The sequence below is a fragment of the Gymnoscopelus microlampas genome (genome assembly GCF_963454915.1).
Source record: "Gymnoscopelus microlampas genome assembly, chromosome: 1".
Classification (NCBI taxonomy): Eukaryota; Metazoa; Chordata; class Actinopteri; order Myctophiformes; family Myctophidae; genus Gymnoscopelus; species Gymnoscopelus microlampas.
In genome coordinates, this window is record NC_139962.1 from 32,764,752 (window position 1) to 32,786,663 (window position 21,912).

Consider the following 21,912-nt stretch of genomic DNA (forward strand, 5'->3'; position numbering starts at 1 on the left):
ACTGAGCTAATAAGCTTTCAGTGGTGACCGGAACATAATATGTAACCTATGTTACAGTACATTTGACTAATCATTACGTTTGCAAACATACCGATTTCTCAAATGTACTGTGACACAACAGCATGCGTTTTTTATATTTAAACACATTATTATTATGCATTAACATGCATGTTTTGTATAGACATTTGGCGTCATGAAATTCCACATGTTTATGGTAATGGTACTGTTCATGGTGCAGCATTGTAAAGTGGTATCACAATACGTTACAGATGAAATATGAGCTTATTCTTGCTCAGACAGAAGATTGGAGATCTCCACCTACAGTACCGATCATCAGGGGAAATCTAAATTGAATGTACAATAGAGGCTAGAAGAACAGAGAAAATCTACGCTAACAAACCTACGCCTACACCTCTGAAAACAGATCCTGATACCGTCCTATTACGAACGACCGCTCTAAAGTCTTTTTATTGGTTCTGCAGTGCAGTTATTTCTTAGAGCAGGGGTCTTTGGCGTTTTTCAGTCCAATGACCCCTTAGCCGAGACAGAGATGAAGTAGGGACCCCCGCTACATATTGTATAAAATTGTGTTACAGATTAAACCTTTTCATAGATTTCGCACATAGTTTCGTAGACTTGTTTATTTGACAGTGTTGTCAATTCATATTTTTTTGTTTGTTGACTTATCTTTTCTATTAATATGTTGGATTGATATTAAGGTGTATTTTCAGACATTAACCACTTAAACCCTCAATACTTAGTCAACTTGGTCTGCTCTTTTTTTTCCTTCTACACCACATTAGCCAAAAATAGCCGATCTACAAGCTCACAACGCCTCGCAGTGCTTGCAGATCTGCCATTTTCTGGCTAATGTTCCCCTCAGAATAGGGATGCTAGGGTCCAAGTGATTAATGCAAAAAAAAAGTCCTATCACACAAACATTTGGAGACCCCCCTGTAGTAACTCTGAGGACCCCCTGTTGAAGACCCCTGTCTTTAGAATGGTTGAATTGTTTCCACCCAGTTCTAGCCCTTACATTGTAGGCAGACATCTACGATCATCTGTGCTATGCAAGACTATGGACTTTGTGTCTGGGTGTAGCAGACATGTTGCAGAATCAATGCAACATCCATGTTCCTCTCTCTCTGTCTCTCCATAGGAGACCATGACGGAGCCTTCTCCGGCTGTGGATGTGTCCAAACTGAAGGGCTCTGATGAACTCAAGCAAGCCTACGTAGGTCTCAAGGACTCCAACAGGTACGGTGTTACCACCTGCACCTCCCAGCTGCTTCTCTACATGTTGACTTTATTCTCTCTCAAACAACCCCCCCACCCCCACCTTCCAGCCCAGCCTGTGTACTTCATTCAGCTGCAATGTTGTTTCCTTATTAACTGTGCATTGATTCATGTGAGAATAATAATAATAATAATAATGATAATAAGACTGTTGCCGTTTGTAGTCATAAAAACCCAGAAGTGATTTCACAATGGATTCTCCAGTTTTTTGGTTTTGTTCATTGACATAAATTGTACCTGTTAATATCTCAACCGAGAATTTTTAAGCTGTTATTAGCTTTTTAAACTAATTTCTATGTGGTTAAAAAACAAAAAGTCCCTATTTTGGGCACAAATAAAAGATATATATATATATATATACAATAGATATTTGAATAGCTAAAATCTAAGTTTATAGGGTTTAAGTCGATAATATCATAAGCCTTTGTTTGCTACAGAGTTTGTTTGTTTTTTATCCAAAATTATTTGCGGTGTGAACCCGTGGTGGAGATAACTTCCGGGTTGGCCTACAAATAGACGGCATCCCTGCCGCACTCTATTGCTTGTGTTTCTGCACAATCACAATTACACATAATCACGTGCGTTTATGCACTTGCACCCGTGTGTGTTTGTGTGTGTGAAGTGTGAACCCTTCTCTCTGTTCTGCGCAGATCCCCTAGGTTCTTGCGTAAACCGCTGGAAGGCAATGAGCTACTGAGTAGGCTAAGGTAACCAATCAGATGTGGCCTGTGCATCATGGCCACGCTAGCACTAAAACCAACACGGAAAGGAATGCAAGTGGCTTAGAATGGCAGAGAAATGTTTGTTTTGTACCTGATTCAGCAAAGCTTGGTTAGCTCTGCATAGCAGGGATGAAGCTTAAACAGCATGATGATGATGATGATGCCAAAATAGGAGACAGAGCCTGTGTAGCGGTTCTGCCCTAACAGCATGTAAAAATGATGCAGCACCTCTAGCTAACAGATGGTGGCGGTGTTGTTCACTGGCCAGTGTTAACAGCATGTAAAATGATGAGCGAGCTAATGGTTACTGGCTAACAGATGGCGGCAGTGTTCACTGGCCAGTGTTAAAGGAATACTTCACCCATAAAATTACCTTTTCTTTTCTATCAATTACTCAGCCTGTGATGCCTTCAATTGATGGAGATTTTTTTTTATTTCTTGCATGCCTCCATGGTGAATGGAGAATCCAAAAATGAGACAAATCTTCTTCATTCAAGAAAATACTTGATGAATTGTAGTTTAACAGCAGTATCAAAAACAAAGAGCACGCTGTGCGCTTGTATATCTGCTATTTTTGAATAGCCAACGCTAAAATCTAAAAGGACACTTTCCCGGTTTTAATGGGTTAATATAGTTTTTCTCTTAAACGTGGTACCCTATTAACTTATTTTCTCAGTTTTTGGAGTCTTCATTCACTGTGTGTGGAGAGACATCAATTCAAGGTATCACATGGTAGTGAAGCAATAGATAGAAAAAAATATCAATTTGGGGTTGAATTATTGTAATGCGGTGTGCATTTGGTTTCACAACTGAAGTTTCAAGTTTCTTTCCCTCAGCTTTTATTTATCTTTTGGGGGGACTACTGTATACTGTAGCATGGCTGTCTTAACTTTTAGCCAAAGTGACATGCGGCACAGTTGGCTTTGGCATGGATTACAGGGCTGTCTCTCAAACCCAAAATGGATTCCAGTGAAGGAAGCATTTTAAGGAAGGCTGGATCCCAGGATGAGACATCATTTCCCGCAGTACCTTTTGATCCATTACAGGGCCCAGGCCAGGTTGTGGATTCCCAGCAAATCACAGGGTTGACCTTTCCACCTGCATGGCAGCTTTGGAATGGCTGTATCATAGGCAAGGTGGCGGTGGTTGTTGTTGTTTAATCTGGGCTTTATTTAAAAAGGAAGTTCAAACAAAGGCACACTGTCACTTACTGTATACAAATACGGTACATGTGGTAGGGTTGGCACTGTTGTAACTATAGCAGGGTTTGTTGAATTAGTTTGAATGAGCATTGCATACTTCCTGCATCATTCTTTTTTAGATTAGTTTATTTTATTTAGTATGACAGTGATACATACATAGCAACATTCTGAGGCGTCTTGGACAAAATGGATAATTTGGGGAAGTTTCAGATTTATATTTTTATTTACTATTATTATGCACAGTAGATGTTATTTTTCCTTTAACCCCCATTGGTTGTTTTCCATTGATCAACCTGCCCTGCATTGTGTAAGCACTGTTGCCTGTCTCAGTTACCATGTATCACAGTCATTAGAAAGACAACACTCATTGTTTGAGAGAGCAACGTTAATAGTCAGTGAGGTGGAACACATCATGATGCTCCTACTTACAGGATGTGACAGAAATCTCATCAGATCAGAGCTACTCAGAACGTTGCCCTATGTATCACTAATCTTATAGAATGTTCTTGTGTTTCTCTTGTTTATTTCTGTCTAAAAGCATTTGTTAAATGTCATTCCGCCCCCCTGCATATTCCTCCTCCAAATGTCACATTCCTCCCTTAACCACGCACAGGCTCAATACACGCACGCACACATGAATAGTAAAACACAACCCTAAACCAGTGTCTAAGTGTAGTGGTTCTTAAAATCGGGTCCAGGGACCTTGAGGGGGTTCCAAATGGACCCTTACAGGTCTGTAACTCTGAGAGTGTACAAATGGAACATTTGTACACTCTCAGAGTTTATGGGGGTACTTGAAATGAAAAGGTTTGAGAACCAATAGAATGTAATCGGACCATTTCCACTCACGCAGTGTCCACTCTCATCATGCCTAACCGTCAACACCTCCCTCCCCCCCCCCCCCCCCCCCCTGTGTGTGTGTGTGTGTGTGTGTGTTTTGCTTTTCATGTCCCTCTGGGTCTGTTCAGATCCCCCACTCCAGACTTCCATAAGCTGAATGAGGACGGAGAACTGTGGCTGGTTTATGAAGGGTTAAAGGAAACCAACAGGTGGAACCGTGTTCTCCACATTTTTAGATTTTGCGTGCATGACATTTGTTGCCTTCTCACACAGGATGAGGATGTATTTTATACTCATGCTTTCCTTTTGAATTTCATTTCTGACTTTCTCACTCTCTTTACGGTGGCCCTCTCTTGCAGTCTAAAGCACAATTCATAATAAAACAATTAGGCATAACTCTCTTATAGCGCTTTTCCACTTCATGGTACCGCCTTGATGGGCTCTTCAGACAGGGAGCGTCTGTTTTCTCGCTTGGATCAGCATGGGCGCTCTGCGCTTCTCATGTGAACACTCAGACGGAAAACCGCTCCGCAAGTAAACGGCAGGCAATCTACAAGTGAGAGGCGCGTCAGTCGCTTCCCATGTGAAAAGGCCTTGAATCGGCTCTACTCTCGCTCTTGGTACCAGACATTTAGTTTTCCACTGCAGACAATACCCCTTCAAAGTAGCTGCCCAACAAAACCAGCTTCTAATAACATTTTAGGAGATAAATGAGGCCATGCAGTTGCTCAATATTTATTCATTTCACATTGTAGACGGCAACCTGCAGTGTTTCATGTCAGCTTTTGGTGTTGCCTCGGCTCACTTGGAACCTTGATGGATGTGATACCAAAAAGGTACCAGGTACTACATTTACAATGGAAAACAAAAAAGAGTAGAGTCCAGTTGGTACTGTACCATGCAGTGGAAAAGCGGCATCGCAGTCTCACTCTGTTACAGCGTCACTCTCTTGCAGTGTACAGTAGTCTCACAAGCCAGAGCCACAATTTTCAAATGCTTTCATCATACAGTCTGGAGCAAGGAATCTCTGAAAATGATCAGAGGATAAAGCGGATGTGACGCCTCCTTCCCGCTTCCGTTTCGTCTTTACAGTCGTGCAAATTTGTCCTAATATAAATAAAAATAATCAAAGCATATTTAACTTGCTGCTTATCAGAAATGGCAATTCTAAAATGAAATGTAAGTATATTTTTAAATATATTTCCGTGAACGGAAATGACGAACAGATGACAGCTTCCTTTCTCTGCTTTCGGGATGTGTAGTTCCAGACTCTATAGCATTCGGAGATTGTGGAATAGTTGTCTGGCTAAACGAGACTACTTGCAGTGTGACTCTCTTGCAGTCTCACTCTCTTACTGTCTCACTCTCTTGCAGTCTCACTCTCTTCTTAACCTGGTTGGAGATCATGGACATGTGCAGCGTTTTAGAGCTGACAGATATCTCTCTTCATCCTGAACTGTAACTGCTGCCAACTCTCCTCTGTGTCAAAAGATTTGTATCAGACATTGTGAGCAGTGCTTCACAGCTGACGAAATATCAAAAAACTCAACGATACATTGTCCAAATCAAAGAGTCTGATAACACAATATCCTACTCAAATGTGTATCAGACAGCCCCCTAAACCACATACTCTGAAGGTGTGCAGAAGTCCTTCACGATAAAATCATGTTCACTTTGAGCGAAAATCTGAGTTGAAAACTGTCGATAACCGCCACTATCCAAAATATAAGTTGAGTAATTTTTGGTGCTGTGCCAGCTGTGCCCAAGTCTATGGCCATACAATCTGTCTCACAATGTCGGATATTATAATCATAAAATGTCTGTGGTTCGTTTTGGCTAGTTCCAGTTCCAATGTTTTCAAACATACCTCTGGCAGGAGGGGTCTGATGTGGTACAGAGGAGAGTGGAGCGTATTCTGATCTTAACCACCTAAACCCCTATATACTTTGTTGACCGAGGTCACCCAGGGATCTGTACTTGGCTCCTTCCTTTTTCCCCCCTCTACACCGAAAATAGCAGATGTTGTGTTGCGACGCATTGTAATCTGTTTTTTTTCCCTGTTTTTTTTCTCTAAATGTTCACCAATTATGAGAATATGCCCAGAATAGGGACGCTAGGGTTGATTATGTGGTTAATAATGCTTAATGTCTCACTAGCATGTACACAGCATGCTGCTGATGTTTGACGCCCTGTTGGGTGAAAACTAACATTCTCTCTTCTCACCCTGGAAGCACTTTGGAAGAGTTCTTGCACTGCAACTCTCACTTTATGATGCAGATTTGATTATTTTCTCTCTCTCTCTCTCTCCATCTTTTGTCCCATCATTCTATATCATTCCTTTCTTTCTCCGCTCTATTCTTCCCTCTCTGTTTTCCCTTCCACACACCCCTCTACCACCCTCACCCCCGCCCTCAGGCTGCTGGAGACCCAGCTGCAGGCGCAGCGGCGCAGCTACGACAGTGAGGTGGAGACGCTGCGTGGCGAGCTGCAGAACGTCAAGGAGGAGAACAACCGTCAGCAGCAGCTGCTGGCGCAGAACCTGCAGTTGCCCCCGGAGGCCCGCATCGAAGCCAGCCTGCAGCACGAGATAACGCGCCTCACCAACGAGAACCTGGTACGTCACCGTGTGTTTAAAACGGTGTAGAAACGGGGTCTGCTGCGAAGGGGTCTGCTGCGTGCAAATTTGTCACCCCAACGTGACATGTTCAAAACATCTGTGCAGTTTCATATGGGTTCACTTATTGGCCCGGTTTTATTTTGGATGTGATATTTTTCAACTTTGATGTTATAAGCTGATGCATACAGATTAGAGTTCTCAAATTCTGCCTGAACCTGACACTACCCGACCCGACACAACGTTTTCGGGCCAAGCCGGGCCCCAAATCTATGCTATTTAGTCGGGCCGATTCTCAAGCTCCGTGAAGAAAAAAATATATACATTTAAAAAAGAATATTACCTTCAAAAAAAGAAATGTCAACTGCCCCTAGCGGCCTAACGGTAAGGCCGACGGAAATGGCAGTGGATGCAGCCCAAAGTGACCTTTACTCAGGTATCTAGTTTGTCGCCATCCGACCTTCCTTACCCGTGTTATTAAAGAACAACGGGTGACAATGGCCAAAACTCAATCGAAAATCGGCGGGAAATTCTTCCCGGGTTTACGGTAATTGTTCGAGCCGGGCCGAGCCTCGGGCCGGCCCAGTAGGGCCCGTTGAGAACTCTAATACAGATACACAAACCAGTAGAGTGTACATGGACACATAACACGGGTTCCCCAATGAGCAAACTTGTTATACCACAAGAGAGACACCAGAGTTTACACCTAACATACAAACATACATATTTATGTAGCCTAAAGTGAAGCAATAAGCCACTAGAGGTCGTGGTTTGCCGTAGATCTTACAATGGCTAAGAGGCGTCCGAGTGCTTCCGACCCTCTTAGCCATTTGTAAAATCAAGGTAAACGGCGACCTCTAGTGGCTTATTGCTTTTCTAAAACGGTAACAAATGTGGCACCATGAAAATAATAGACACGTCCCAATTAAAGCAGTTCTTAATAAACAACTCACTACAAGAACAATTTGTTCAAGGAAGTAGTTCCCGGCCTCTCGCGACTGACAGCACAAACTTGGAAGAGCGACTTCCTAATTTGTGCCACGGAATATTAAAAAAAGGTACGGTCATCTATCTTCCAGTTTGCCTCCCAAGCGACGAACACTTCATGTTATGAGTAATTTACCACAGGACTCCGCCAATCAAAATCAAGGATTGGGGCCATCTGTGTACGATGGTATCTCTCTGATCTTCAATGAGCGTCACGTGTTGAATGGCCAATCCACATGTATGTCATACTACATACAACAAAAATGTGTCTCACACACACACACACACACACACACACACACACACACACACACACACACACACACACACACACACACACACACACACACACACACACACACACACACACACTCTCACACTCACACACACTCACCTGTGTGGATAATGATGTCACCTGACAGGAAATACTGGCAGAAGACCCCACAGCGTCCCGGGAAGCTCGAGTCATCATTTTACGGCGGATGGTTGTATGTAGAGACCGTGTGCATTTATGTGGGCCTGTTCTTTCTGCATGTGTTCAAACTAACTGAGTGCGTGTTGAGCAGGATGTCAGCTCTTAACTCTTAACGCAGCGTGTTCTAACCCACAGCGGACCGGCTGAGCACACCCGCTCTCCCCCTCCTAACACACGGACCTGTTTCTCTGACAAAGCAGTCGATCAATACAGCTATGTCTCTTTTGATTATAACACATCCCTTGAATTATTCTTCCAAATGACGCACCAAAGAGGAATACTCACCATTTCTGAAGGTGTTTTAATGCAAAGATCCCATCCAAAGTTGGCCCAACTGCAAATATATGCAACAATATTAGATAATATTAGATCAATTTGGCAGCAAGTGGGAATAAACAAACAGTTTTTTTCCCCCTCTTAGCCATGTGAAGGTTGGCAAAATACCATAAAAATGTTTTACTTGAGCCAGTTGCCATTCAGGTCAAAGACAGTTTCCATGTTTCAGTGTTTATAGGAATTAACCACTTGAATCCTAGTCCCTGTTCTGGGAAGAACATTCACAGAAATAGCAGATCTACAAGCTCACGTTGTGAGCTTGTAGATCTGCTATCTTACCAGCAAAGATATTTGGTGTAGAAAGAAACGAGCTGACCAAGTACAGAGCCAACTCGGCTCCATTTTACTAAGAGGGTAAAATGAGGGTTTAAGTGGTTAATTGGAGCAGCTATCAGAAAGATAGTTGTAGTGTTCCTCCTTTGCAGCTTGGGGGTGACATCCCCAATGTTTCAAGTATCTAACGCTGTTCTAAACAAGCTTAACTGTGGCCTTGACTCTTTTTTTCTTCTCCCTCTGCTTCTCTGTCTATTTCTCCCTCTTTCTTTCATCTGTCTCTCTCTTCACATCTCTCTTCCCTCTTTGATCTCGTTCTGTTTGTCCCTCCACCTCTCTTTTCTTCCATCTGTATCTCTCTCTCTCTCCCTCTCTCTCACACACATGTATTTTCTCCTGCCCTCTCCCTTGTGCCGTTGTTCCATCTCTCAATACTTGGTTCATTTTCTCTCTCTTCTCCTCCATCACTCCATCTCTCCCTCCGTGTGTCTCAGGATCTGATGGAGCAGTTGGAGAAGCAGGACAGAACAATCCGGAAGCTGAAGAAACAGCTGAAGGTTTACTCCAAAAAGATTGGAGAGATGGGAGGTAAGGAGGTCATTCATCACTGTGTGTAACCAAATCGCCCCCCCCGGGTTCGAATCCAGGCTAGGATGCCATCTTAAATTACATCTCTGTTCTGTCCCGATAGTTCAGAAGAAATACCATGACGATAACAGCAAATTATTTAGGGAATGCACACCCGTGTTTGTGAGGTGTTATGTGACAGGTTAAACTGAAATAAAATAATTTGTTGCATACATACTTATTAAAGCCTCGATGTGAAAAAGACGTTTGAGTTTTCTTTCAGCTTATATGACAAAATAGAAGCATGCAAAACAAACATTTAATTAGTTTGTGTTATCATTGCTAGTGCAGTGCATGTTCGGTCCGTGGCCGTTCTATGCACAATCCTGTTCAGAATGGCCTGATTGCTCATGTCTGTTTGGTGTGTGTGGCCGTATGGAACGGCCCGATTGCTTGGTCACCAGAATGGCAGCTTGCAGCGTTCTCAAGAACAACTTAGCCCATTCAATCCGGGAACGCATCTCTGTCATTTCAGATTTCTTTGGCTATTAAATAATAGCAGATATACAAGCTAATAGCGCATTTGTGCAAATCTTTGAATATATTTAAATAATGTATTTAAAGCAAACATTTTTAACTCAAATCTTTGCTTCTGGGGATTCTACAAATACAAGTCTTCTAAATCATAACAGTTTTTTTTTTTTTCTTTTTACTTCTGTTGCTATAATATCAGTGGTTCTCAAACTTTTTTCCTGTCAAGGACCCCCAAAATGATATGTATTTGTCCGCGGACCACCCCATCTCAAAATATTTTGTTCCAGGGACCCCAAGAAGCAAAGATTTGAGTCTAAAATGTATATACATATTCAAAGGTTTGCACACATTTTCACGACAAAAAAAAAAAAAAAGCAGATCTACAAGCTCATAGCGCGGCTATGAGCTTGTCTGCTATTTTTGAATAGCCAAAGAAATCTAAAATGACACAGATGCGTTCCCGGATTGGAATGGGTTAACACTCAATACTGTACTCCCTTGGGGCCTCGGCAATCAGAGAAGGTATTTTTAATTTCACCACATTCTTTTAACCTCTGCTTTGTGTGTCCCAGCAGGTCAGGGGGAGGGTCAGACCTCACCGGGTCAGATGGTGGATGAACCCGTCCGAGCGGTCAACATCCCCCGCAGGGAGAAGGACTTCCAGGGCATGCTGGAGTACAAGAAGGAAGACGAACTCCGTCTGGTCAAGAACCTCATTCTAGGTCAGCAGATGAGTGACGGGGTGGTTCTCAAAACCTCAAAACCTTTTATGTTTTTGTGTGACGCTGTAGTTGTGTAGTATGATCAAGTAGGGCGTTAATTTACAAAGCAACGATATGTAATGTTTCCTTCCTGTGTTTGTGTGTGGTGTCAGAGCTGAAGCCTCGTGGCGTAGCGGTGAATCTGATCCCAGGTCTGCCAGCCTACATCCTCTTCATGTGTCTGAGACATGCAGACTACGTCAATGACGACCAGAAGGTCCGCACTCTGCTCACCTCCACCATCAACAGCATTAAGAAGATCCTCAAGGTACGTACGCGCGCGTGTGTGTACTGAATGTTTATTTTTATTCATTTAAGGTAGTTTTTATTTCTTAAAGTGAGGTCCTTGAAGGGGTTCCATGGGGTCCCCAGTGAAATTACTTAATATAGCATAATAACAATTGGTCTCTATTTTATACATGAATATTCAAAAATAGGAGATCTAGGTCAAGGTCATAATGGGTCGCAACATGATCGTGTGAGCTTGTACATCTACTATTTCTGAAAATGTTTGGAAAATCATGAAAAATGTGTGACAGGGGTGAAACTTTTTAACACCAATCTGGGGGTCTCTGACACAAACTCTTTTAAGATGGGGCCAATACATGACAATAAATGTTTGAGAACCAATGCTGTAAACAATGCAGTTTATTTGTTTTCTTTTTCTCTCTGTCAGAAACGGGGAGACGACTTTGAGACGGTGTCCTTCTGGCTGTCTAACACCTGCAGGTTCCTGCACTGTCTGAAACAGTACAGTGGAGATGACGTGAGACTCTCTCTCTCTCACTCACTCACACACACACACACACACACACACACACACACATATCGTCTCAGGTGGAAACCTCATACTGTATATCCAAAACTGTTACTGTTAGAAAGGCCACACTGACCGTACCTAATCATCGTGTGTATTTCCTCAAGGTCACACCAACCTTACCTGATTGATCATGATTCATACTAGTTCACTCTGATCACAGGTGCTCCTCATTTAATTAAGCTATGTACAGTACCATCTGTTACTGATTGCGTTTGGCTCAGATATAGTTGACCTGGCTGGGAGTTTGACACTCTCTCACTTTTAAGTTTTACTGTGTGCTACAGCCCCTTTTATTCCTTTGTGTGTGGATGCACAAAGGTATGTGTTTACTAGAATACTGGACCTTGCAGTTTGTTTGATGAGTAGTTTATTAGTTGTTTGGATGTTACCAGCAAACTGTTTGCTGTACCTCATCTTTAGTCTCATGTACAGTAGTATGTATGCATAATTTCTGCATCAGTCTATATTGTCCATATTTGTATGTTACAGTCCTTATCATATTTGAAGACAATTATTGTTTATATTGAGAGTAAGATGTATGTATGTTATGTTTCAGACCACAGCTGGAATAAATCCCCTCAACTGGGAACAGTCTGTAATGTGTAATGCTTTAGTATGATCAAGTAGGGCTTTAATGTACGAATAAACACAAAGTTAGAATATGGAAATAAGAGATTTCTGCCTGACAGCGACGATATATAGTTCATAAACATAAATACAAACTGTACATACAAACACTGTCTTTGTGACAACACAGAATCGTAGACTAATTTTGTTACTTCTGTGCTTCGTGTGTGTGTGTGTGTGTGTGTGTGTGTGTGTGTGTGTGTGTGTGTGTGTGTGTGTGTGTGTGTGTGTGTGTGTGTGTGTCAGGCCTTCATGAAGCACAACACGACGCGGCAGACTGAACACTGTCTGTCTAACTTTGACCTGGCAGAGTACAGACAGGTGATCAGTGACCTGGCCATCCAGATCTACCAGCAGCTCATCAAATGCATGGAGTGCATCCTCCAACCCATGATAGGTAGGGTGTGAGTGTGTGTGTGTGTGTGTGTGCGCCTCCGTAGTGGCATAAAAATCACTGGTGCAGTCAGCGCTACTGCACCGGGGCCCAGAGGTGACAAGGGCTCAGTTTGATTGATTGAATACTTTAACAGTTTGCAATAAGTACATATTTTACATCAACCGCCACATTATTTATTTGATTACCCCCCCATAAGTGTCCGGCATGCTGGAGCACGAGACCATCCAGGGCGTGTCGGGGGTCAAGCCGACCGGCCTGCGCAAGCGGACGTCGAGCATCGCCGACGAGGGCACGTACACGCTGGACTCCATCCTGAGGCAGCTGAGCTCCTTCCACTCCACCATGTGCCAGCACGGCACCGACCCCGAGCTCATCAAGCAGGTGGTGAAGCAGCAGTTCTACATCATCGGGGCCTGCACCCTCAACAACCTGCTGCTGCGCAAGGACATGTGCTCCTGGAGCAAAGGCATGCAGATCAGGTACTGTGTGTGTGTGGGAGCAGCAGTGGTTCTCAAAACGTATTTTTGAAATTTTGTTTTTATTTTGGTCATCTTGTTCACGAACAGCGTCACAATTGACCCGTTCAAACCTGGAACCCCTTCATATTATATTTTAACTATTATCTTATACTTTATAGCTTGAGCTATGAGCTTGTAGATCTTGCTATTTTTGAGTAACCAAAGAAATAAAAAAATGACACACAGATGCTTTCACATTGGTACAGGAAGACATTAAAGCTAAAAGGATAGCTGGGGACTTGTTTCCATTGTGGTCCTGTATTCAAGTCATCATCATAGCATACTGTACATGTTTTTTTCACAATAGTGTAATTAACAAATACAAACACTATATACCAGTTTTTTGTATGTACAAAGGAGAAAAAGGAAAGATTACGGCAGTGAATGATGCCTCCTTTCGATGGGAATTTACATTTACTGTACCTCCCCTTGTGGTCTCCTAATTTTTTCAGGCAAAAAATAAACCAGTGATTCACATCCTTTGATGGACGGTGTCAGGGCATTCCACATTTTGGTTTGCAGAGTAGTAGAGAATTTTCCTATATTCGTTCTAAATTTGGGTGGTACCAGATCGTGGTCACTTTGGAGAAGTAGTTAGACGAGTCTGAGAGTATTGAGGGATACTCAGAGAGTTTACAAATGTAACAACATGGACCTTTTGAAATAAACAACGCATTTTGAGCTGAGTGTAGACCGGCTTTTTCTGGCGCTGGGGTAAAAAAAAACGGAAAAACATGTTTAAAACTAGAAAATGTGCTCCTCGGAGCACAGGTCTCCGCCAGTACTGCTCCTGATTAATCCTGTCTTACCTCACTTCAAAAGATATAAATGATCTTTTGAAGTGACACACCTATTTATAAGACTCTATTTCATCATGCGTCTCGCTAGCCAATCAAAGCACACCCTTTCAACATATTGTCATGTGTCACGTGAAGCTTGACCAATGTTAGCTTGGTGGACACACGGAAGGACGAGAACGAAAACATAGTCTCCTGGCGGAGACAATAATGCCATTCGTAAAATCGGCATCCTAAAATGTTGACAAGTATAGTAATACTGTGTGTGTGTGTGCGTGCAGGTACAATGTGAGCCAGCTGGAGGAGTGGCTGAGAGACAAGAGTCTGATGGTGTGCGGAGCCAAGGAGACCCTGGAGCCGCTCATCCAGGCTGCTCAGCTGCTGCAGGTGAAGAAGAAGACGGATGAGGACGCCGAGGCCATCTGCACCATGTGCCACGCCCTCACCACCGCTCAGGTAGGAGTCCCAATCAGTGATGGAAGAAGTACTCCATTTTTTTTACTTAAGTAAAAGAATCAATACCCTATTGAAATTTGTAGAAATAGTCTGTTACAACAAGTACACGTTTGGTATTCAAAATGTACTTGAGTATGCGTAAGTACAAATGTATTGGCATCAAAATATACTTAAAGTACCAAAAGTTAAAGTACTCATTATGCAGAAAGTCCCATTTCACAAGTTTTCAAGTGTATAATATGTATAAAAAATCCTTTGAAAATCGCAGATCTACAAGCTCACAACGCGTCGCAAAACCGACATTGTGAGCTTGTAGATCTTGTAGATTTTCAAATGACCAAAATGTGTATAGTACAGAAAATTGGAAATACTCCAGTAAAGTAAAACATACCTCAAAATTGTACTTACGTACAGTTACAGTACTTGAGTAAATGTACTTAGTTACTTTACACCACTGGCCTAGAGAAGAGGGCTTTCATTTTCGTTTTTCATTCATTAATGTTATTTTCTTTCTGTGCTTGCTTCATCTTCCAGATTGTGAGGGTCCTGAACCTGTACACTCCGGTCAATGAGTTTGAAGAGAGGGTGTCTGTGTCTTTCATACGAACAATACAGGTACTGTCTTCACAATTATTATTCTCACCTGTAGGGCACAGGTGGTCTCTCTGCTGTCTGTGTGACCTGATGAAATGCTCTTTGAGAACTGTACCCGGTCAGGTGGCTGAAAAGGGCATGATAATTACCCCTCTCCTGTTAACACTACTTAATGCATTTGAGTTTACATGAACCCTAGCGTCCCAATTCTAGGCATGTCATAACAGACAAACATTCGCCAAGAATTGCCTTGACTTGTTGTGAGCATTGTTCGGCAAAGTTATATGGTGTAGAGGCAAAAAAGTAGCAAACCAAATATAGAGCCCTGGGGGACCCCAGTCCATGAAGTATAATATTGTGCTGACATTTTTACCATTGAGCTAATAGAGCCTCTGTGCTTGCTCAGGGGATAAATTGAACACAAAATTTGTGTCAGATCCTGTGTCCAGGTGAGACAATGACCTTTGACACGATCTAGATGTCTCAATAGAAGAGCACGGAGACTAAATACATCCACTCTAATTGTATAAGGATTATATTGTATTAACATCCTTATCTACCATACAGATTGGACAAAATTACATTTTATTCATTAAAAGTTACATATTGCTGCTTTAATGCGTACACTTTTGTATATTTTGCTATTATATAATTTATTTTGCTAACTATGTAATTCATATTTTGGATCCTGACAAAATGAAACAAAACTAAACCAACTTCCTTCCATCTGTGTCTCTTTCTTCTCTCTTCCTTTCGCGTCAGACTCGTTTGCGGGATCGTTGCGAGACGCCGCAGTTGCTGATGGATCCGAAAATGATCTACCCGGTGACCTTCCCCTTCAACCCGTCCTCTTTGGCCCTGGAGACCATCCAGATCCCCAGCTCCCTCAACCTGGGCTTCCTCACCCGCGTCTAGACCAGGAAACACACACACAAACACACAAACACAATCACTACATTAGCTTATAGAAAACACTACACCTCTTAGAACAGTGGTTCTCAACCCTTTCAGGCTACGACCCCCCCAAAAATAATAATGTTTGAACCCCCCACCCTGACAAGCACTGGAGTTGAGGCATTCAATTTAGTTTGACTTGGTTCCACGGCTAAATATTGTGAAAATAGCAGGTCTACAGTATATGGGCTATTTTCACAATATTTGCCTCTTTCTTTTTCTCTTTTTTTAGGTATTAAAAAGGTATTAAAAGTCCTAAATTGTCACTTGGGGACCCCCCAAAAAATCATGTGGGGACCCTGGGGGTCTTGTCTGTTTGGAGGTACTCCAAAATGTGTCTGTTTGGAGGTATTCCAAAATGTGTCAGTTTGGAGGTATTCCAAAATGTTGTTTGTTGCACAAATAACATAACATTAAATAATAAAAAACAACGGTCTACATTTTTCTAAAAAAGGTAAAAAAAAGACTCTTTAGAAGCTCACTCTGCATCGGTGCGTCTGTGTGGAGGTCCCAGCTTTAGCTAGATGTAAGAGGGGGGGGGGCTTCAAGGAAAAAAGGTTGGGAACCATTGTCTTAGAGATTCCACAAGATTTAGCTCAGCGCTCCCCGATACCTCTCTCTGTAGATAAAACCCCCGGCCCACCCCACTCCTAGATCCGCTCTCCGGATTTTACTCACTGTTAAATAGTCGTTCATCTCGTTAGTCTGCTTGTTCTGCGGGGAATGTGTCGATGCACGAAACACCAGCGACCCTCAAATAACTGGTGGTTCTTGGGGGGAGGGGGGGGGGCTCCAAAAGCTGGACGCGAGCCGTCACAGCAGGGGTCAAAGACAGAGACAGAGTCAAACTGGGCAACATCAGATGTCTTGTACGATATACCAGTTAACTACTTCATGATGTGATGTCAGCTCTTCTTTTTTTTTGGACTACCAAAACCTTTGTTTCCATTATAATCAGAACCACCCCTGAAGTGGGAGGTAAGTCACTGAAAAAAGTGAAACTAGCTGATCTATAAGCTCACAACGAGTCGGGTTGCTTGCAGATCTGCTATTTTCCGAGTTCTGGGTTAGAAACCCCCTCCTGAGCAGGGCTATATCGTCTATGTTACTTTTCATGATTCAAATTTAAAAGTAGCAGATCCACAAGCTCGAAACAATGCTTTTCCTTTTCTGAGAACCTCATCTGGAACCGAGCCGAAGCGTATGGAAACGCGTCCAAGAACCAGTGGCACGGTGGGAAAAGAGCCTCCCGGTGCAAAACCAGTTGAGAAGCTTTAAGGCTGCAGCTGGCTCTCTCTCTCCTCCCCAATGTCCCCATACAGTATGATCAGGACCAGGGGCTGTATGGACCTGGTTCTGTTCCCATCCCACCACACTCTGAACACAAGTCAAGCCAAGACGGAGCCCGTTTTCTGTACCATACAGTACTACTTATACATAATATATAAATAAATATACATACATTTGATTCTATATATCTATATAATACTCTAGGGTGTTTATTTATTGCGTTAACCTCCGCCCTTGTTCTCCAACACACCCACGCCAAGTTTTAATACAAGCTTCTTTGCAGAAGACTTTGTGAGGACATGATGGAGGAAGACTCCTCATCCCCCTCATCTTTTAGGAAGTTAGGAAGAAATGAAAGGCTGTGTCGTGGCCATTAGAATACTCCCATGATGGAGAAACCTGCTATTGACGTATGGCTGTCCTATGTAGTCCAATCTGAGGGCTTATCCATTGGTAGTAGTGGTTTTCTTTCTTTGTTGGCTAATGTAATTGTGATGTTAGTTTTAGAGCTAGCGTGTAGCTTTTGTAACGTACAGTTATAACCTGCATTTCTGACAGATGAAGCGGGGCACTCCTGTGGCACAGGTTTTTTTCATTAGCGTGGTTATTATTAATTAGTGGGTTCTGAGGTACGGCTGGGCGATATGACTTCAAATCTATATCACGATTATTTCAAACTTTTGCCTTGATTACGATAAATTAAGTATGAAATGGTGCTTAAGTGGTTAATCAGACTAATCGATTTAATTGATAATAATTTCTTTGTCGATATAAAACAAATTAAAATATATATATATTAAAAAACCTGCTTCTCAATTATTCGATTAACCAACTTGAGCAAAATTAAGTCATTTATTGGTTCTAGATGTCAGTTTTGAAATATTTACGGTTAATTGCCCAACCCTAAGAGTGGTTATTAATATTATTTTTAAATGGTGGTGGTTCTGAGGTGTTTAAACCCACCACAGGTCATTGATACTATTTAGTAGGGGGATTGTGTATAAACTTCCTGCCACTCATTTGTGCTACATGGCAAACCCTACCTGCCTCCTATTCCTTTGCATTTAAAACAATGTATTATTTGCAATTGCTGTTTTGACCCAAATCTGATCAGTTCACATAAATGTACAGTACATGCACACACGTACACACACATTGCTCTTGGCTTACTGCTGTATCTCAAGGGGTTTTTGCACACAAGAGCACTGGATTCTCCCAGTGCTGTCTTCTCTAAGTCTAGTCCCAAGTCTGCGTAAGAGCTCTGAACATGTTCCTATTACGATCAACTTATTATTTATTTCAGTATTTCGTTTTTAAATTTTTGCTGCTGCATTTTGTGTTTACTTTGTCCCTGCTGTGCCATTAGTATTAACTATGAACCATGTTTGCCTCTGACCCTTATATGAACCTTATTTGCCCGCAAACCTTACCCTCTTAAAGTGGTGTTTCTCTATGGTAGAGCATTTGTTTTCATCATGACGCATCTCTCTCATTAATGTTCAGTTACCAACATTTGGATGACCTGCATTCATCACAGTGGTTACATTACATATATTATTGTTTTTATTAAGAGCTCAAGAGATCATCACCCAGGGAAGATAATGATTGAGGCCGACCACCTTGAATTCCCCTCTCTCTCTCTCATCCACACACAATATAATGCATAAATAAACACGCTTAAACGCACACACTGCATAATGTGCTTCTGTGTGTGGAACCAAAAAAAAGAACGATAATCTCGCCGACAGGGAGAAAAGTTACAAAACAAAATAGTATATCATTAGTGATCTGTTAGAGTCGTAGTTTAATATCAGATTTTTGTATTATAATTTTTTTGGTGATGCATTTGTCAGCTAAAATGACTTTATTGTTCATGTTGTTCTAATTGGGACCACGTAGTATTATGAAATTGCCTTTTTGTTACATTTTTACATTGTATGGATAATGAGGTGGTTTAAGGACAAAGTCCTTTGTGAAGAGTACATATCTATCGGACAAACCCTGGAAAACGGGCAATACTGAAGGACTTTGAAACACATGAATGTTAAATAAAACTGTTCATCATGCAAAATATGATTTTAAGCCTTATCTGAACTATCTGAATGACTTCAGCAAGCAATCTTTGTCATATCATTTAATATTATTTATCTTTCCTGTCTGTGCAGTATTTTTGTTGGAACCACTGTAAAATGGGTTTAAATAGTTTATGTGTGCGTGTTTTGTTAAGGTGTCCCTTTGTCCTCCAGTGTCAGAGATGGGTTGCACTGTTTAGCTATCTATTTGAATGCACTTTTAAATATTGCAGAGTAAGTCAAATACCAATGGATATACAGTATAGCCTAGTCTAAAACATTAATGCAAATTTTAAGCTCAGATCAGTGCTTCTACTGTACAGTATAAGTCCTGTCGCCACTGGCTGATTATATATACTTCCTCTTATCACATTCCTTGTATGAGGGGGGACATTTGCCTCTCAGGACACTCGAAAAGAGTGAATATTGATTTTGTTGAGTCTAGTTTCGTTTTTTAAGGCCCCCCGCTCCCCCGAAGCTCTTCCACATTAATCTCAAGTCGTATCCTTTTTTTATTTTATCCGAATGGGTTCCCAGATTGCTTCTACATAAACTCGCTTCAAGCCACAATTCATAAAGACGGGCTCTTGGGTACGTACTTGACACAGCACCAGCCTCTGTCACGCTGCTGTCCTTCTGGGCTCATTTACTCCCTTATTGAACGGCTGGCTTCGTTTCAGAGAGAGGAACGTATTCATTCATCAGCTTGTGTTGTTTAGTGGAGCTGGGGTGTCTCATCCCCCCCGCCCCATCCGGGTCTCTCTAAAATGACCATCATCATCGATCTATCCTGTTTACGTTTGGGAGAGTCGGGTTGTATGATATAAGTAGGAAGCACTATGAGGTATCGTTATTCTTATAAACACGAGCATCAACTTACCATTGAACTTACCATTGAAATGTTAAAAGTGGTCAAGCTATAATTATCATGTGATACCGGTCTGAACATGCTGAAGCTGGTACTGTGGTTTCCTCTATGACCCATCTGTACATTTGACAAAACTGGACTGTTTGTAGTTCCTGGTAGCTGTGCTTATTAGTGAATGTGTTCACCATTTCAAAAAAGAAAAACTTGGAATAAAATTGAGTTGTCAAATCTGTAAAAGTAAAATAAAAGAATACAGCACTGTCCAAGCTGTCCACTGGGCATTTTTGTTTAATTCAATGAATCAATCACTTCATCTCTTTATTGTCATGTATGACAAATTTGATTTGGAGTGAAAGCACTGAAAACAATTAAATGGTAGTGTTATATGCAACTATACAACTTGTAAGGATTTAGGGGAACTGCAAGGTGTGCAAAGACTGTTTGAGTTGAGGACCCATTTTTATGGTTTGTTTCCTAGTTTATTTTTTATTTCAAAACATTAAAACAAATGATGTCAAACTTTTTTTAAAGAATTTCAGAAAGAAACGAGGGAAATAGCAGATCTTCAAGCTCACAACCCATTGCATCGTGACAAGTTGTGAGCTTGTAGGTTGGCTATTTATCTTTTTTTTTTTAAATATATGAAATATATTTTTGTAAGTTTGGGTTATTGCATATACTCCTACCGGCTGGGGCGGCACCTGTCAGCGGGGAGTGTTGGGCGGGAGGAGTAGGACGAAGGCTCTAGTCTATGTCCTCCTGGTGGGGGCTCCTCACTGGCAGGTGAGTCAGTAGGATACGACAGCATGCAGTGACAACACAGAAAAGTATGTGGGGAGGAATCAATTGGCATAGCAACTAAATTGGGGAGAGAAAGGGGTAAAAAATAATTGTCTCCTCTAAATAAAATAAATAAATAAAAAGAAAATAGCAGATCTACAAGCTCACAAGCATTGTAGATTGGCTATTTTCAAATGGCTGAAATATATATAGGGCTGAAGTGTATATTTTGTAATAATCAAAACCTACAAAGTAATTGTCAAATTGTCAAATAATTGTAGTGGAGTAAAAGTACAATATTTGCCTATGGGATGTACCTCAGACAGTGCTATACAGCACTGCCAGGTGCTCACTCAGCTAATGCGTCAGGCCTGCCTCACAGGGATCAAGCCTGCTGCTGTCAGCAGCCTGCCCTGTTTACGCTGGTATTAACTCTCCAAAATGGTTCAACTAAACAAACAAATATTTACATTTTTTAAACTAAGTTTATAACATTCTCAGGTAGGAAATAGTACAACTCTGAGGAAGCCAAACTCCTTATTGAGGGAAATGAAATCAGTCGAGTTGCCTCCACCCCATTTTTGGAGTAATGGATGGTTGACGAGAAGTAGGCTACTGTTGGAAAGAACACATCGACCAGTTATCAAAGAAAGTCTCTAAATCAGTTGGAATTATCAGGAAAGATCTGTCGACAGGCAGGTGCCATACCTTGGCTCCAGGGGGAAATATATATATATATATTAATATATATATATATATATATATATATATATATATATATATATATATATATATATATATATATATATGAATATTAGCCTAGTGCAGGTGTAACACCACTGTGTTTGTATTGTGTTATAGGTATATTGCATAGTTTTCTATGCATTTCGGGGGTTTTGACCCCCAAAAAGAGTTTCGGCAGCGTGGCTTTGCGCCTAGGATAGGTGTCCCCCATTTTAATCTCTGAGAGTTGCCAACCCTAACCTTGCCATACCTTAGCTTTTGCTGAATTAACGCCACTGCACCACTGTTCATATCCCACCATGATAAGCAAACCATCTACATGTCCCATTAGATAACACCACCAGGGGGCAGTTCTCCATCTAATACAAAGGTGTCTCCATGTGGAATA

At 41.6% G+C, this 21,912-nt stretch overlaps 1 protein-coding gene across 8 annotated transcripts in view; it reads left to right on the forward strand.

Annotated features, from left to right (window-relative positions):
• The window catches only part of myo5aa (myosin VAa), a 102,739-nt gene extending 82,484 nt beyond the window's left edge, over positions 1–20,255 (forward strand). Inside the window, exons 29-42 of one of the 8 annotated variants that reach the window (XM_084066044.1) lie at positions 1,160–1,257; positions 1,947–2,003; positions 4,189–4,269; positions 6,476–6,674; positions 8,084–8,149; positions 9,240–9,333; positions 10,419–10,568; positions 10,721–10,875; positions 11,284–11,373; positions 12,301–12,451; positions 12,648–12,930; positions 14,048–14,222; positions 14,757–14,837; positions 15,579–20,255. In XM_084066044.1, coding sequence (XP_083922170.1) covers positions 1,160–1,257; positions 1,947–2,003; positions 4,189–4,269; positions 6,476–6,674; positions 8,084–8,149; positions 9,240–9,333; positions 10,419–10,568; positions 10,721–10,875; positions 11,284–11,373; positions 12,301–12,451; positions 12,648–12,930; positions 14,048–14,222; positions 14,757–14,837; positions 15,579–15,731 — 1,833 coding nt within the window. In that variant the 3' untranslated portion in view covers positions 15,732–20,255. The remainder of the gene's footprint in view (positions 1–1,159; positions 1,258–1,946; positions 2,004–4,188; positions 4,270–6,475; positions 6,675–8,083; positions 8,150–9,239; positions 9,334–10,418; positions 10,569–10,720; positions 10,876–11,283; positions 11,374–12,300; positions 12,452–12,647; positions 12,931–14,047; positions 14,223–14,756; positions 14,838–15,578) is intronic. The other 7 variants (XM_084066045.1, XM_084066047.1, XM_084066048.1 and 4 more) reach the window with 7 other exon arrangements.
• Positions 20,256–21,912: the final 1,657 nt, after the last annotated feature.